Below are 12434 nucleotides of genomic sequence, written 5' to 3' on the forward strand. Positions count from 1 at the left end.
CGCATTTCTAGGACAGGGTGTATTGTTAGGCCTTTCTTTGGCACAAGGATGTACATTGAATAGATACCATTGTTTACCTGGTTTGCCGGGGCGATTTCTATGGCGTCATTTAGCAGCCATGCCTTGACTTCTTCTAGAAGGATGTGCTGTTCTTCCTGCGTAGTTTGTATTTGTCTTGGCGGGTGGTTGGCTGGTGTTTGTAGTAGCTCTAATGCAATAGCCCCCCGCCACAGTGAAAAGTACCCACTTGTCCGATGTGATCCCCTCCCATGCGTGGGTAAAGTGAGAAATACAAAATCCTACTGGGGAGGCATGGGAGGGGTTCTGTAGCGGGTGGTCATTGCTTAGGACGGGCGGAGCCCCCTCTTAAAGAGGGGAATCAACCTCTACTTCTGGACCTTCTGTGGCCCCTTTGAAAATGTTGTTGGGAGGACTGTTCTTGTGAGGATCCCTAGGATGAACCTTGTCCCTAGTTGTAGTAGGAGGACCGCTGGTTTTTCTGCTCTCTAAACCGGCATGAGTTAGAACCTTCTCTCTGCACAAATGGTTTGTTTGCGAGTTGGCCCAGGGACATGAGGGTGTCATATTCCTCCTTGGTGCTCTTCCGAGCGCCCTCGACCGCATTGCTAAATAATGCGTTGGGTTCAATGGGCATATTCAAAAGGGTGGCTTGGGACTCCAACTTGAAACCCGATTGAAGTAGCCATGCATGGCATTTGATGAGCGTACCTTCTGCCACAATTTGCCCGCATTGTCTGCTGCATCTAAATTATTTTTAAGAATGTAGCTTGCCACTTGTCTTCCTTCAGCGATTTTCTGTAAGAACTGTGTCTTTAGAGGTTCTGGGACTGAGTCTATTTGCTGTGAGATCTCGTCCCACTTGTGGCAATTATAACTGGATAGTAGCATAGTGTTGTTTGCTATCCTCACTTGATAGGCAGTTGAGGAAGCTACTTTGCTGCATTGGGTGTAAATCCTTTTGCTCTCCTTGTCAAGAGGGGCTTCAGCAGAGGCTAAAGGTGTTCCTGCTCTCTTTTTGTGGTCGTCACTACTAGAGAGTCAGGCTTTAGCTGCCTCCTAATTTACAATGGGTCTGATAAGGCTAGTCTAAACATTTTCTCAATTTGTGGGTTGACTGCCCTTGTCAGATTGGGGGTAAGTAGAGAAGGCTGAATGCGCCTTTGGACCGATTGAAGCAGTGGGATGAACTATGCTACAGATCTCTTATCCCCAAGGATGTTCTCTACGAAGTCTTTATCGACTTGAGCTTCCTGGATATCGATTTTAAAGTGTTCTGCAGCTTTTAAGAGCATGTCATTGTACTGCAGCTGGTTGTCCACCAGGGAATCAACCAATGGTTGGTTGGTCGGTATGGTCTGGGGATTGGATGATGCATACATCATCGTTGTCATAGTACTGATAGATGTCACCTCTCGGTCTGCTAATGATCCAGGATCTTGGGAGCCTTGAGTGTCGTAATAATATGTGTCATTAGCCACGTCTTGATATGTAGAGGTATTAGTTTATGTTGCGCCCACCCAGCTCTTTTGGCGTCAGGCTGCTTGAAAGCTGCTTCACTTTGAGGGGGCCCCTGGAGGCTAGTAAGTTGATCAAAGACATTTACAAAACTAGACATTATCCTCATGATCCTATCAAACTGTTCTGGGGTCCACTGGGAGGAACTTGGCAATGCTGAGGGAACAGGTGTAGGCGAAGGCTCTGGAGCAGGGGGCTGTTTGTGATGCATTGCCCATGACAGTGTGTCTTTAGGGGTACAATAATCCCTAATCTTGAAACTTGTGATTTTGAGGCTTGGGGCAACGAGGACTTTGAGTTTTTCAAAGTTTTTGCCTTGAGCAGGATGTCAGAGACGTGTTTTTAATTAAATCACTCATTTTGGAATTTTTAGTAGGGGCCATCGATGCGTCTTTTGATGTCTGATCGCCGAAACCAGAGGACTTCCCTGATTTGGTCACAGTGTTGGAAACTGTCACATCGTGATTCTACCTGCAATCTGTAGGGAACAGATGAAGAAGAATAAGCCAGATTCTACAGACCCCTACCAAGATGGCGCCAGATGGTCCAAGCGGTGTGCAGTCATAATGTCGACATCAATAATGTCGACAGTCAAAATGTCGACAAATTAATGTCGAAAATCAATAATGTCGACATACAAAAATGTCGACATTTTACATTAATGTCGACATTTTTTCGAAATGTTGTATAAATAAATAAATATATATTTATTGTTGTGTTGTATGTGTTGAGTATGAGGGGTGGGGGGTGGCAGGGGGTATTGGGTGAGAGGGGTTGGGGGGGACATCCCCATAGTAAATGATATTCTTTTTATTTATTTGTTTATTTATTTATTGAATAATAAATAAATAAATAAATATATAATTACTATGTGTTGGGAATGAGGGTGAGAGGGTGGTTGGGGGGGGTGTGGGGGGGTGTCAGGGGGGTGTTGGGTGAGGGGGGGTTGGGGGGGGGGCCCCCCCCATAGTAAATTAGACTCTTTTTGGTTATTTATTTATTGAAAAAATAAATAAATAAATAAATAATTAGATTGTGTTGAGTATGAGGGGTGAGAGGGTGGTTAGGGGGTGTGGTGGGGTGGCAGGGGGGTGTTGGGTGAGGGGGGGTTGGGGGGGGACCCCCCCATAGTAAATGATACTTTTTGTTGGTTATTTATTTATTGAAAAAATAAATAAATAAATATATAAATAATTAGAATGTGTTGCATATGAGGGGTGGGAGGGTGGTGGTGTGGGGTGTGGGGGGGGTTGCAGGAGGGTGTTGGGTGAGGTGTTGATAGTGTTAAGGGTTTATAGTCATATTGTCGAAAAAAAAATGTCGACATTTTTTTTTCGACATTATGACTTTTTACATTAAAAGTATAGAATGTCGACATTATTATTTTCGACATTATTTTTTCGATATTTTTGTCTGTCGACATTTTTTTGTCGACATTATGACTATAAACCGGTCCAAGCACCAGTCTAGTTTTTCCTTCCAAGATGGCGTCTAGTCTTCGGTGCAGTTGTCTAGTGTTCTCAAACCCTGCGGTTTCCTTCTTGCTCCCGCTCACACCTACAGTCAACAATGCATATATGCAAAAGCGACCAGAAGAACGGCGCGTCGCTACTCCTCAAAGTTTGTTCTCTTAGTGAGTATACACGCCCCCTCCTTTACTTCTCCCTTGATTCCAGTTCTTTATGCAAATCCACACTGACTCCCGCTTCGTTCCTTAGCGATTACGGGAAGACGCTTACCTCCTCTCTCTACAATGCTATTCATCTGTGCTACAGTCCGCTGCTCACCCAGGTATGTAATTCCTCCCTATCCCAACATTTCCTAGAGCCAGACATACCACTACCAAGTCTCACACTCACTTGCTTTCCTCTCCTGCAGTACGCTTCAGATTCTTGCTCTTTAGACAGTTTTGGAAATTCACCCGACCCTTCTGAACCTCACATGATATTCCAGGTATGTTTCTTTCCTTTTTCTCTCCATAACTCACTACTAATACAACTTGGAAAAGTTGATCAAGTTTAGTTTCTACATCAGAGACCAATTTCCAAGAGGGGAATGTCCCCTGATTTGAAGGCAGTATGCAGAGCCCTCAATTTCTTTGCTGCAAATTCTTTCTTCTTGGTTGAACAAACGCTTTTATATTTAGCTCTTAAAACACTTAACTTGATCCTATCCACCCCTAAACAGGAGAGGACACACTCTTCAATGGCTCTCTTCACTCCACCCCTAAACAGGAGAGGACACACTCTTCAATGGCTCTCTTCACTAAGTGGCACTAATCGTCATACCAACCAGCATTTCTAATGGTGCTCTCTCTTAGAACTTTCATAGGGATAGTTACAAATGGTGTAGCTTAAACTTTTGATACATTGATTTATTCTCTCTAGGTTATGCTTCCCCCATCAAATGCAGTTACCTTTGGTATTGAAATCCAAATCCCCAATTTTCCCTTCAACTCCGAGATTTGATATTCATTCAAAGCAGCGACCAGCAAGCCAGGGATTTTTCCCCCAGAGGGTTTCCATGGAGCCCTTGCCTTCCCATTGCAGGTTCCTTCTTGGAGAACGGGGAAACCAAGGGTTCTTGGGGGGCTTTTCTCCTGCCTCATGCTGTTGCATCACTTCAGGTCAGTTATTTCTTGTGGCTGTAAAGAAAGATTTGTAGCCTTGAAATATGGTACATGACAGATAGCGACGCCCAGGACGAAACAGCCGGGACCAGATACAACAGTTAGTGGTGGCTGTGAAGTCTCTGACCATGGAGGTTCAAAGCTTGAAACAGGAGAATGTTTATTTACAGCAACAGATCAACCGTCCGCCTATGAGCCCTGAGTTACCTCCGGGTCCCCTCCCAGGAGGCAAATTCGATGGCAACCTGCATAAACTAAAAGAATTCCTAGAGACATGGACGGTACAATTCGCCTTCAAGGCAAATATTTTCCCAACCGACAGGGACAAAGTGGGGCATATAATCTCACAGTTAAGGGGATGTGCATTTGCATGGGCTACTCCATTAGTCACCACTAATAACCCTATTCTATATTTGTTGCCAGCCTTTGTGAACTGTCTGAAAGCCATGTAGGGACATCAAGAAATCCATCCCTCCTCACAAGAACACCTTTTGGATTTCAAACAAGGTTCACAAGACCTTCTGATGTACATCACAGGTTTAAACAAATGGCTGCTGATACAGCTTGGCCCGATGATGCGCTGATCGCTCTATTTTTCAGAGGATTAACAGAGGAACTTAAGGATGACATTTCCTGAGTGCTTCGCTCTGTTAACCTTGCCGAAATGATAACATTGGTCATGCAGTTAGACTACATGTTACAAGAACGGCACGGGGAAAGAAGGAAGGGTAAACCTATAAAGGCATCTATAGAACAGCCCCATCGCCACACAAGAAAGGTAGTCTCAGAGGAACCTATGCAGCTGGGGATGGCCCGCCGTCCACTGTCTCCAGAAGAACGCATCGGCTGACGCATGTATTGTGGTTCAAAAGAACATTTCTATCTTGAAAGCAAAGAAATTGAAACAACAAAATCCATCAAATATCTAGGGGTAATGGTCAATGCGTCATCCATGGAACAACAGTGGAAAATGCACATCGAAGCCAAAGCCAGATCCCTAGCCAGACTAGGTCGGTTCTATCACTGCAAATTCGGGACATATTCCTTTAAATCAACAATCATCTTCTATAAACAAAAAGTTGTTCCCATATTGACCTACGCTGGCGAAACCCTGGTAAACAACCAAGGACAGAAATGGCACCTCTACGAAGCAATATTCTGGAGGAAAACACTAGCACTACCAAAAAACTTCCCCATGACAAGGATCCGTTTCGAACTGGCGTTGGAATCATTACAATCCATAATATCATGGAAACAGATGGACCTCTACAGGAAAATAATAAGCCACGAAAAGATCCCAGCCATAGAAATATTGAAAAGCAAAAAAAAACGCTACGAACGCAACGATTCTCCAACAATGGACCAACAAGGTCAAGACTCAAATGCAAGCTGAAGGCATCACCGAAGAAACGTTAATGAACAGGCCACAACACGCAAAGCTAACACTACAAAGGAGCGACTGGATAAAAACTCTCGAAGATCAGACTAAATATAAACGCCATGAAGTATGCGAAATAGACATAAGAGCCCTTCATGAACTTCCACCATACTTGACCTGTTTTCCAAATCGACATACCCGAGATCTCTTCTTAAAGTTCCGATTGAACATCTTACCAACCCAAGACTATCTGAGTATCACCCAACAGACAGAAATCAAATCTTCAGACTGTCGTTTCTGCCAGAGCAACGGAACCAAAGAGACATTGTTCCATATCATCATGATTTGTCCAGCCCTACAAGAAAAAAGAAATCTATTCAAGGATTTCTTTAGAATATCAAAAAAAAACAGGTGACTACAAAAGAACGCTGGCACCATCTGCTAAAAGACAACGACAAACATCTGATTCTAACGGCCATTAAATTTTGGAGCGAGACCGAAATGACCACGAAAAAAATAAGAAGTAAATCCTTTTTTATCAATTACCCAAACGATTCTTCGAAAGACAAATATAATGAAAAGTTTGGATTGCCAAACATACCATTTAAAAAAAAAAAAAAGAACATTTTATATGATATGATAGTTTATTTATATAGTGCCTATACGCAATGGGCCCCATTATGAGTCCGGTGGTAACCGAGGCGGTAAAACCACTGGGTTACCGCCGTACTCGTATTACCATTCCGCCTCCATGACTCCCGGAAATACCAGGGCATTACGACCCTGGTGTCCCGGGAATTCCGGAGGCGGAATTCGGTAAATCCCCATTCCCATTGAGTCCAATAGGACTCAATGGGAATGGGGAAGTGGAAACACCGGCACCATCTCGTGATGGTGCTGGTGTTTCCACGTCCGCCTGCAGGCGGGCGGTGTTAAACCCGCCAGGTCAGACCTGGTGGGAACATCACCTCCCGCCTGCAGGACTCGGGATCGGGCGGTCCGGAATTAACAGTGGCAGCGGGTTTACCGCCAATGTTAATTGCAGACCGCCCGACCTGTAATGAGGCCAAATGTGTTTCAAAGCGCTTTAAGGTAAGGGAGGGAACAAGGGAAAATACAATGACATTCTTACAGGCCATGAACCGTAAGGATGTGAAAATAACTATTGTACTCGGCCTGCCGACATTTCAGATAGTGCAAGTGCTAAGACATAGATAAGGAAGGGAGAGTGGGGAGGAAATGGAAACAGACAGGCGACTACCATACTAGGCGTGACAGCATTTCTGGTAGAGCCAGAGAAATAGGTGAAGGAGAGGGATGCAGAAAGGGAGGGGAAGAACAAAAGAAACCACTATCGTACTAGGCCTGAGGACATTTCAGATAGTGCTGTAGAGGGTCCGGGGGGACAAGTAAGGGGAGGGGGGAGGAGACAGACGAAGTTGCTATCATACTAGATCCAGGGACCATTCTGATAGAGTAAGTGCATAGAAGAAAGTAAGGGGAGTAGATAGAAAAAGGGAGAAAGGGAGAGGACGAGAGAACAGAGAGTAAGCAGTCAGGGAGTGGAGAAGCAAGAAGAGAGAGCGAATACAATTGCAGAAGTCAGTAATAACACATAATGTTGCAAGCCAGGATACAAGATGATGATGAGAACAGCATGATTCAGGGCTACCATGAGTACAAGATGCAAAGGAAGTCCAGCATGAGAGTTGAGAAAGGGTGACACACTGTGAAACAATGAAGTCCACAAAAGTCAAGTCCAGCATTGGCCACAAGACGGTGATGGTCAAACCAGAATGTATCAGGACAGACTCCTGCAGGAGTAGGCTGGAGGGGTAGGGAGGAGGAGCAGGGGAGAAGAATCAAGGAAAAAAAGGCAATTTGGTGCGTGATTGCCCAGTGGGCCTTCTTAGGAGACAGGGAAACGCTGATTCACGATCGTAGGGGGAACCGAGATCCAGGGTGACATGTCTGGTTCCCCTGATACTAGCATGGACCCCACAAGCACCCTCATGGTGGTACGTGGGAGTTAAATTCATCCTGTCGAACGTGGAGCTCCACAACATACCAGCACTGGTGGACTGTGGTGCTGCTGGTAATTTCATAGATGACCAATGGGCAGAGAGCAAAGGCATACCAAGAACAGTTAAGGTAGTGTCCATCCCGGTGGAAAGTGTAGGCGGTAGTTGACCTCCGGACCCATCAGAGAACAAACCCTCCCACAGCTGATGTGGGTCTTGTACCATACAGAAAGGATCACTTCTGACATCATCAAAGCAGTCCATTATCCCATCATCTTAGGACTCCCTTGGTTACGCCAACACAACCCCTACATCAATTGCACAGTGGGAACACAGTTTTTGGGGTCAGAACACTATTTGAAACAGTGTCTCACGGAAGGATCAGTGGGATTACGCACATTCATTCCCCAGTTGAATACTTTGAAGAATCCTACAATAGGAGAGGCCATTTAATCTGTTTGGAACAGATGGAGAAGAATTAGCCCGACCCCTACCAAGATGGTGCCTGATGTTCCAAGCACCAGTCTAGTTTTTCCTCCCAAGATGGCGTCTAGTGTTCGATGCAGTTGTCTAGTGTTCTTATGCGAATCCACACTGACTCCCCATTCGTTCTTTAGCGATTACAGGAAGACCCATACATCCTCTCTCTATGCTATTCCTCTCTGCTACAGTCCGCTGCTCACCTGTGCATGTAATTGCACCCTATCCCAACATTGCCCAGAGCCATACATACTGCTACCAAGTCTCACACTCACCTGCTTTCCTGTCCAGAGGTACGCTTCAGATTCTTGCTCTCAGGTCAGTTTCGGAAATTCACCCGAGCCTTCTGACCCTCGCATGATATTCCTGCTACGTTTCTTTCCTTTTGTGCTCCATAACCTCTTTTCTTGAGAACTTACAGTTACCCCTCCTTCTCACTCTTCTTTAGCCCAGCAGCTGTATCCACTAATCCTTCCCCTTCTTGTGACGCAACCGTGCTTCTGAACAAGGACTACAACTCAGACCTGCTCAGCGACCAGCACGCCAGGGATTTTTCCCCCAGAGGGTTTCCCTGGAGCCCTTGTCTTCCCACTGCAGATTACATCTCTGATTTCGGGGAAACCAAGGGTTCTTGGGGGGCTTTTCTCCTGCTTCACACTGTTGCATCACTTCAGGTCAGTTATTTCTGGTGGCTGTAAAGAAAGATTTGTAGCCTTGATATATGGTAAATGACAAACGGACTTTGGCGTCTGCTTCAGGGGCCTGCTGTGTGGGGATCGCAACCACGATGGCCGAGAGGACAGGGATTTTTTGGACCTTCCCTTCAACACCACGTGTCGCTTATCTGTCGATGACATGGTCGACTGTTGGCCATGGGAGATGTGCTTAGTGTGACGTGTCATGAAGGTACTTGAGCCACTGGGTGTCGTCTCTGTAGCAGAAACGCCGGCCTACCTGTTGGAGTTGGGGCCTCGCATGCGGGAATCCATCAGATCCCGATCATCCCCGGCATCACTTAGGGTGCTGACGCTGCCATCGCTGGAGGCTCCCTCCACGTCCATGGCGGCTTCTGCCTACATGGCATGGTGGGCCCAGTAATCACATTTTTCCATGCAGCTTTCCAGGCTCTCAATAAAGGTGTTAATTATATATTGAATTCAGAAAATGTTCAAACCCGCAGTTTGATTAGGTGTATGTGAATGAAATGACTGTTATATTGTTCATTACGATTATGTGTTCAACCCAGAATATGCATATGTAGGTGTGTTTGTCCTGTTTGGAGAAAAAGGCTCAGCTCTGGTTTTGGGCACTACAAGAAGGAATCTCTCTCACGGCCGTTCACCTGGCTGGAGAGGAGAACATGGCAGCGGACACTCTGAGCAGGCAGAGAGCAGTTTCTTATGATTGGGAGCTAGCTCAGGAAGTCCTTCAAGAGATCTTCACCCTTTGGTGAAGTGGATCTCTGCCACAGGGCACACGCTATATGGCACCTTTCTCCAGCAGGATGTCTATCTCCTGCAGAAGGAGCAGATCTGGAATGCTGCCCGGTGGACAATGGGGGAGCCTTCTTAAGAAAGGGAGGCAGTAACCTTGGACTACAGTTTGCAAGGCCCAAGCATGGGAAGTAATTCCCAGCCATACTTCCAAATGCTGAGTCTGCCTGCCCCCACTACGGGCCCGTGGAACAAGGCCTCAGAGGTTTTGGGGTAGCTGTGGTGGCAGCTGATGGTAAGGAGGCTGTAGCTGCTTGGGTGGTTTATCCACCTCGACCTTGTCCACCATGAGGAAATCTTCTCTGCCTCCTTTGATTGGCCTGCCCCTTGTCCTTCCGAAAGACGAAAAATATTGAAAGGACCGGAACGCGCCACGATTGGGGAGCTGAGTGAGGTTGCTGAGGCTGACGAATTGATGCACCATGTGACTTTGCAGCCACCCTTGATGATTGAAACTTTTCTAAACTCTCATCAGCTTTGCTGCCAAACAAGTGGGAGCCATCAAAGGGCACGTTTAACTATCTAACCTGAATGTCAGACGCAAATCCAGATTTACACAGTTAAGCGAACCTGCGCAAACCAGTACTGGCTGCCATCGCCCGGCTGACACCGTCAGCTGAATCAAGCCCAGACTGCAGTGACTCACACATGTCCTCCTTTCCATTTTTAATGATGTTTAAGAAACCAAGCCATAGCTATGACATCCCATAGCGTGTAGCAAAACTTGGCAAGAGTACAAGTAGCATTAATGGATTTTAAGGCCATGCTACTGACAAGGAAAACTCTCTTAGCCAATGTGTCAAATCTTTTGCCATCCCCATCAGGTGGTATAGTAGGGTAGGCGGCAGCCCTAGCTGATGGTGTGGCGGCCTGTACCACCAAACTTTCAGGGGACTGAAGCTTAGACAGGAAGCCCAGATCCACAAAAAAAGGCTTATACTTCATTGTGAGATCTTTAATAACTACAGGGTTAGTATCTGGGTCTTCCCAATTAGTCATCACTCTTTTCTTTAAAGCAGTATGAAAGGGTAGGGTTGGATCCTTCTGAGTAACCTTATCCAAAATATCAGTTAGGTCATCCTTCTCATAAACTGCAGCAGGCATTCCCCAACCTGAATATTCGGTTACCCTACTCATTAGTGCCTGGTAAGAGGCATATGCATGAGCAGAGGGCTCTGGATTGGCAGAAACCTTTTTAGACACCTTGTCAGCCTTACAAGGCTCAATAGGGTCAGAGCTCTTCTTTGGCCTCTCTCAAAGTGGTGAGAGAAGCCGCCTTCTCAAATATCTTCAACAATCCTCCCCCTTGGCTTTAGAATCTGATTTACCTGGAGAAACGACCTTGCAATCACTTGAGGAGTTGGAGTATGAAAAGCTCAATCTCTGCCTCTTCTGAGCCTTCTTCCGGGAGGACAAAGACGAAGAGTGATGCAATCTACTTCTGGACCCGAGCGCTTCTTAACATGCTTTCGAGGTGGTGACTCACCCCTCCAGCTGTTCGCATCAGAATACCTTCTCTTAGAAGGAGTTGTTGATGTGGACTTTTGAAGGGGCCTACCCACAGCGAGTTTAACCTTTTTCTCCTTTGACACCTTTCCCGTCATGGACTGACAGGATATGCAGTCTTCCATCTTGTGCTCAATTCCCAGACACCAGAGACAAATGCGGTGTGGACATACAATGGACATCTTCGACCAATATCTGGCAGATCTCTTAAAGCCGTTTTTAGGAGTTGACATTTTGAAAATCAACCATTGGCACAAAGTCAAAGAACCGATCTGAAGCGAACTGTGCAGCAGAAAAAAGGAACTGAAGTAACAGGCGCAGTCCGTGCTACACATACAGTCAGTGACATCATGCTCGAGGGACACAAGTCGACGACGCATGGTGCCCTCTCCAGAGAAAAAAGTTTCAGAAGCAGCTGACACTGGATGGAAGACATAATAGATGAGGACTACGTGGGAGGCCACAATCCATACAAAATTCTATATTAGTCTCTATCATCCATTGGTCCGCCGCACCCTTTTTCTGCAGCACGTAGTTAATGAGTACAGGTTTAATGTATGATATTACTATGGTGACCTCCCATTACACTAATTATTATTGTGTTGTACTGTAATTGTGAAAACCCGTGTGACATCATATGATTTCACGTAACTGTTCAACCACGGCTACCACGAGGCATTTATGGGAAAGCTTTCCGTAGACCTGTTTATATAGACTAGTAGGAGATGAATGTCAAACCCAGGGTGCAAGTGTGACAAAGGTAATGAACTATTGCGTAAAATGATTTTTTTAATTTTAAAGGGACACTTATAAAATTAAAGTGTAATACCATACCTCACTGTCACCTTCAACTCCACTGCTGAAGCTTAGTGTGCTTCGGGTACTCGATCTATTGCTTGCACTACCTGGTTGATAAACAAAAGAGACATTTTAAACTTGAAATAGGTTTGCAGGTTTTTTTGTGGACTTTTAGGATAGTTTAATTTCATATGAACCAAACGATATGAATCAGTATCACAATGTTTTAAGAGGTATGCAACCGTACTATCCACAAAGATAAACATGCTTTAATGTTGACCTTGTCCCACAAAGTGAACATGGGTCAGAGAATAGGCCGTACATGAAATACTCTCCCAACTCGAAGGCAGAAATGTATCTACACATTGGGTTGTCAAATAAAAGTAGATATAATTAAAAAGGATTGTGGAAGACTCTCTACTGAGAACGAACATGAGTCAAATACCCTGTTCTATGGAATTTCTTCCACTCGTGAGGGTCTACAACCGCGTTTTAAATCACTCCACCCTTCAAAGATGAGAAATATCCATTTGCTCACTGTGCTTAGAGAGGCACAGTTACACCTCAATGAGGAGGCCCAGCAAGGCTGAAAC

The 12434-nt window shown here is 45.5% G+C and overlaps 1 protein-coding gene across 3 annotated transcripts in view; it reads right to left on the reverse strand.

Annotated features, from left to right (window-relative positions):
* Positions 1 to 12434, reverse strand: part of PIK3AP1 (phosphoinositide-3-kinase adaptor protein 1) — a 1287206-nt gene that overhangs the window by 113479 nt on the left and 1161293 nt on the right. For all 3 annotated transcript variants that reach the window (XR_011268600.1, XM_069610572.1, XM_069610573.1), the window contains one exon: positions 11878 to 11948. Coding sequence is in view for 2 of the 3 variants with exons in the window: in XM_069610572.1 (XP_069466673.1) it covers positions 11878 to 11948 (71 nt within the window). In the remaining variant the exon portion in view is untranslated. The remainder of the gene's footprint in view (positions 1 to 11877; positions 11949 to 12434) is intronic.

The sequence above is a fragment of the Ambystoma mexicanum genome, chromosome 8 (assembly GCF_040938575.1).
Source record: "Ambystoma mexicanum isolate Mex_15411 chromosome 8, UKY_AmexF1_1, whole genome shotgun sequence".
Classification (NCBI taxonomy): domain Eukaryota; kingdom Metazoa; phylum Chordata; class Amphibia; order Caudata; family Ambystomatidae; genus Ambystoma; species Ambystoma mexicanum.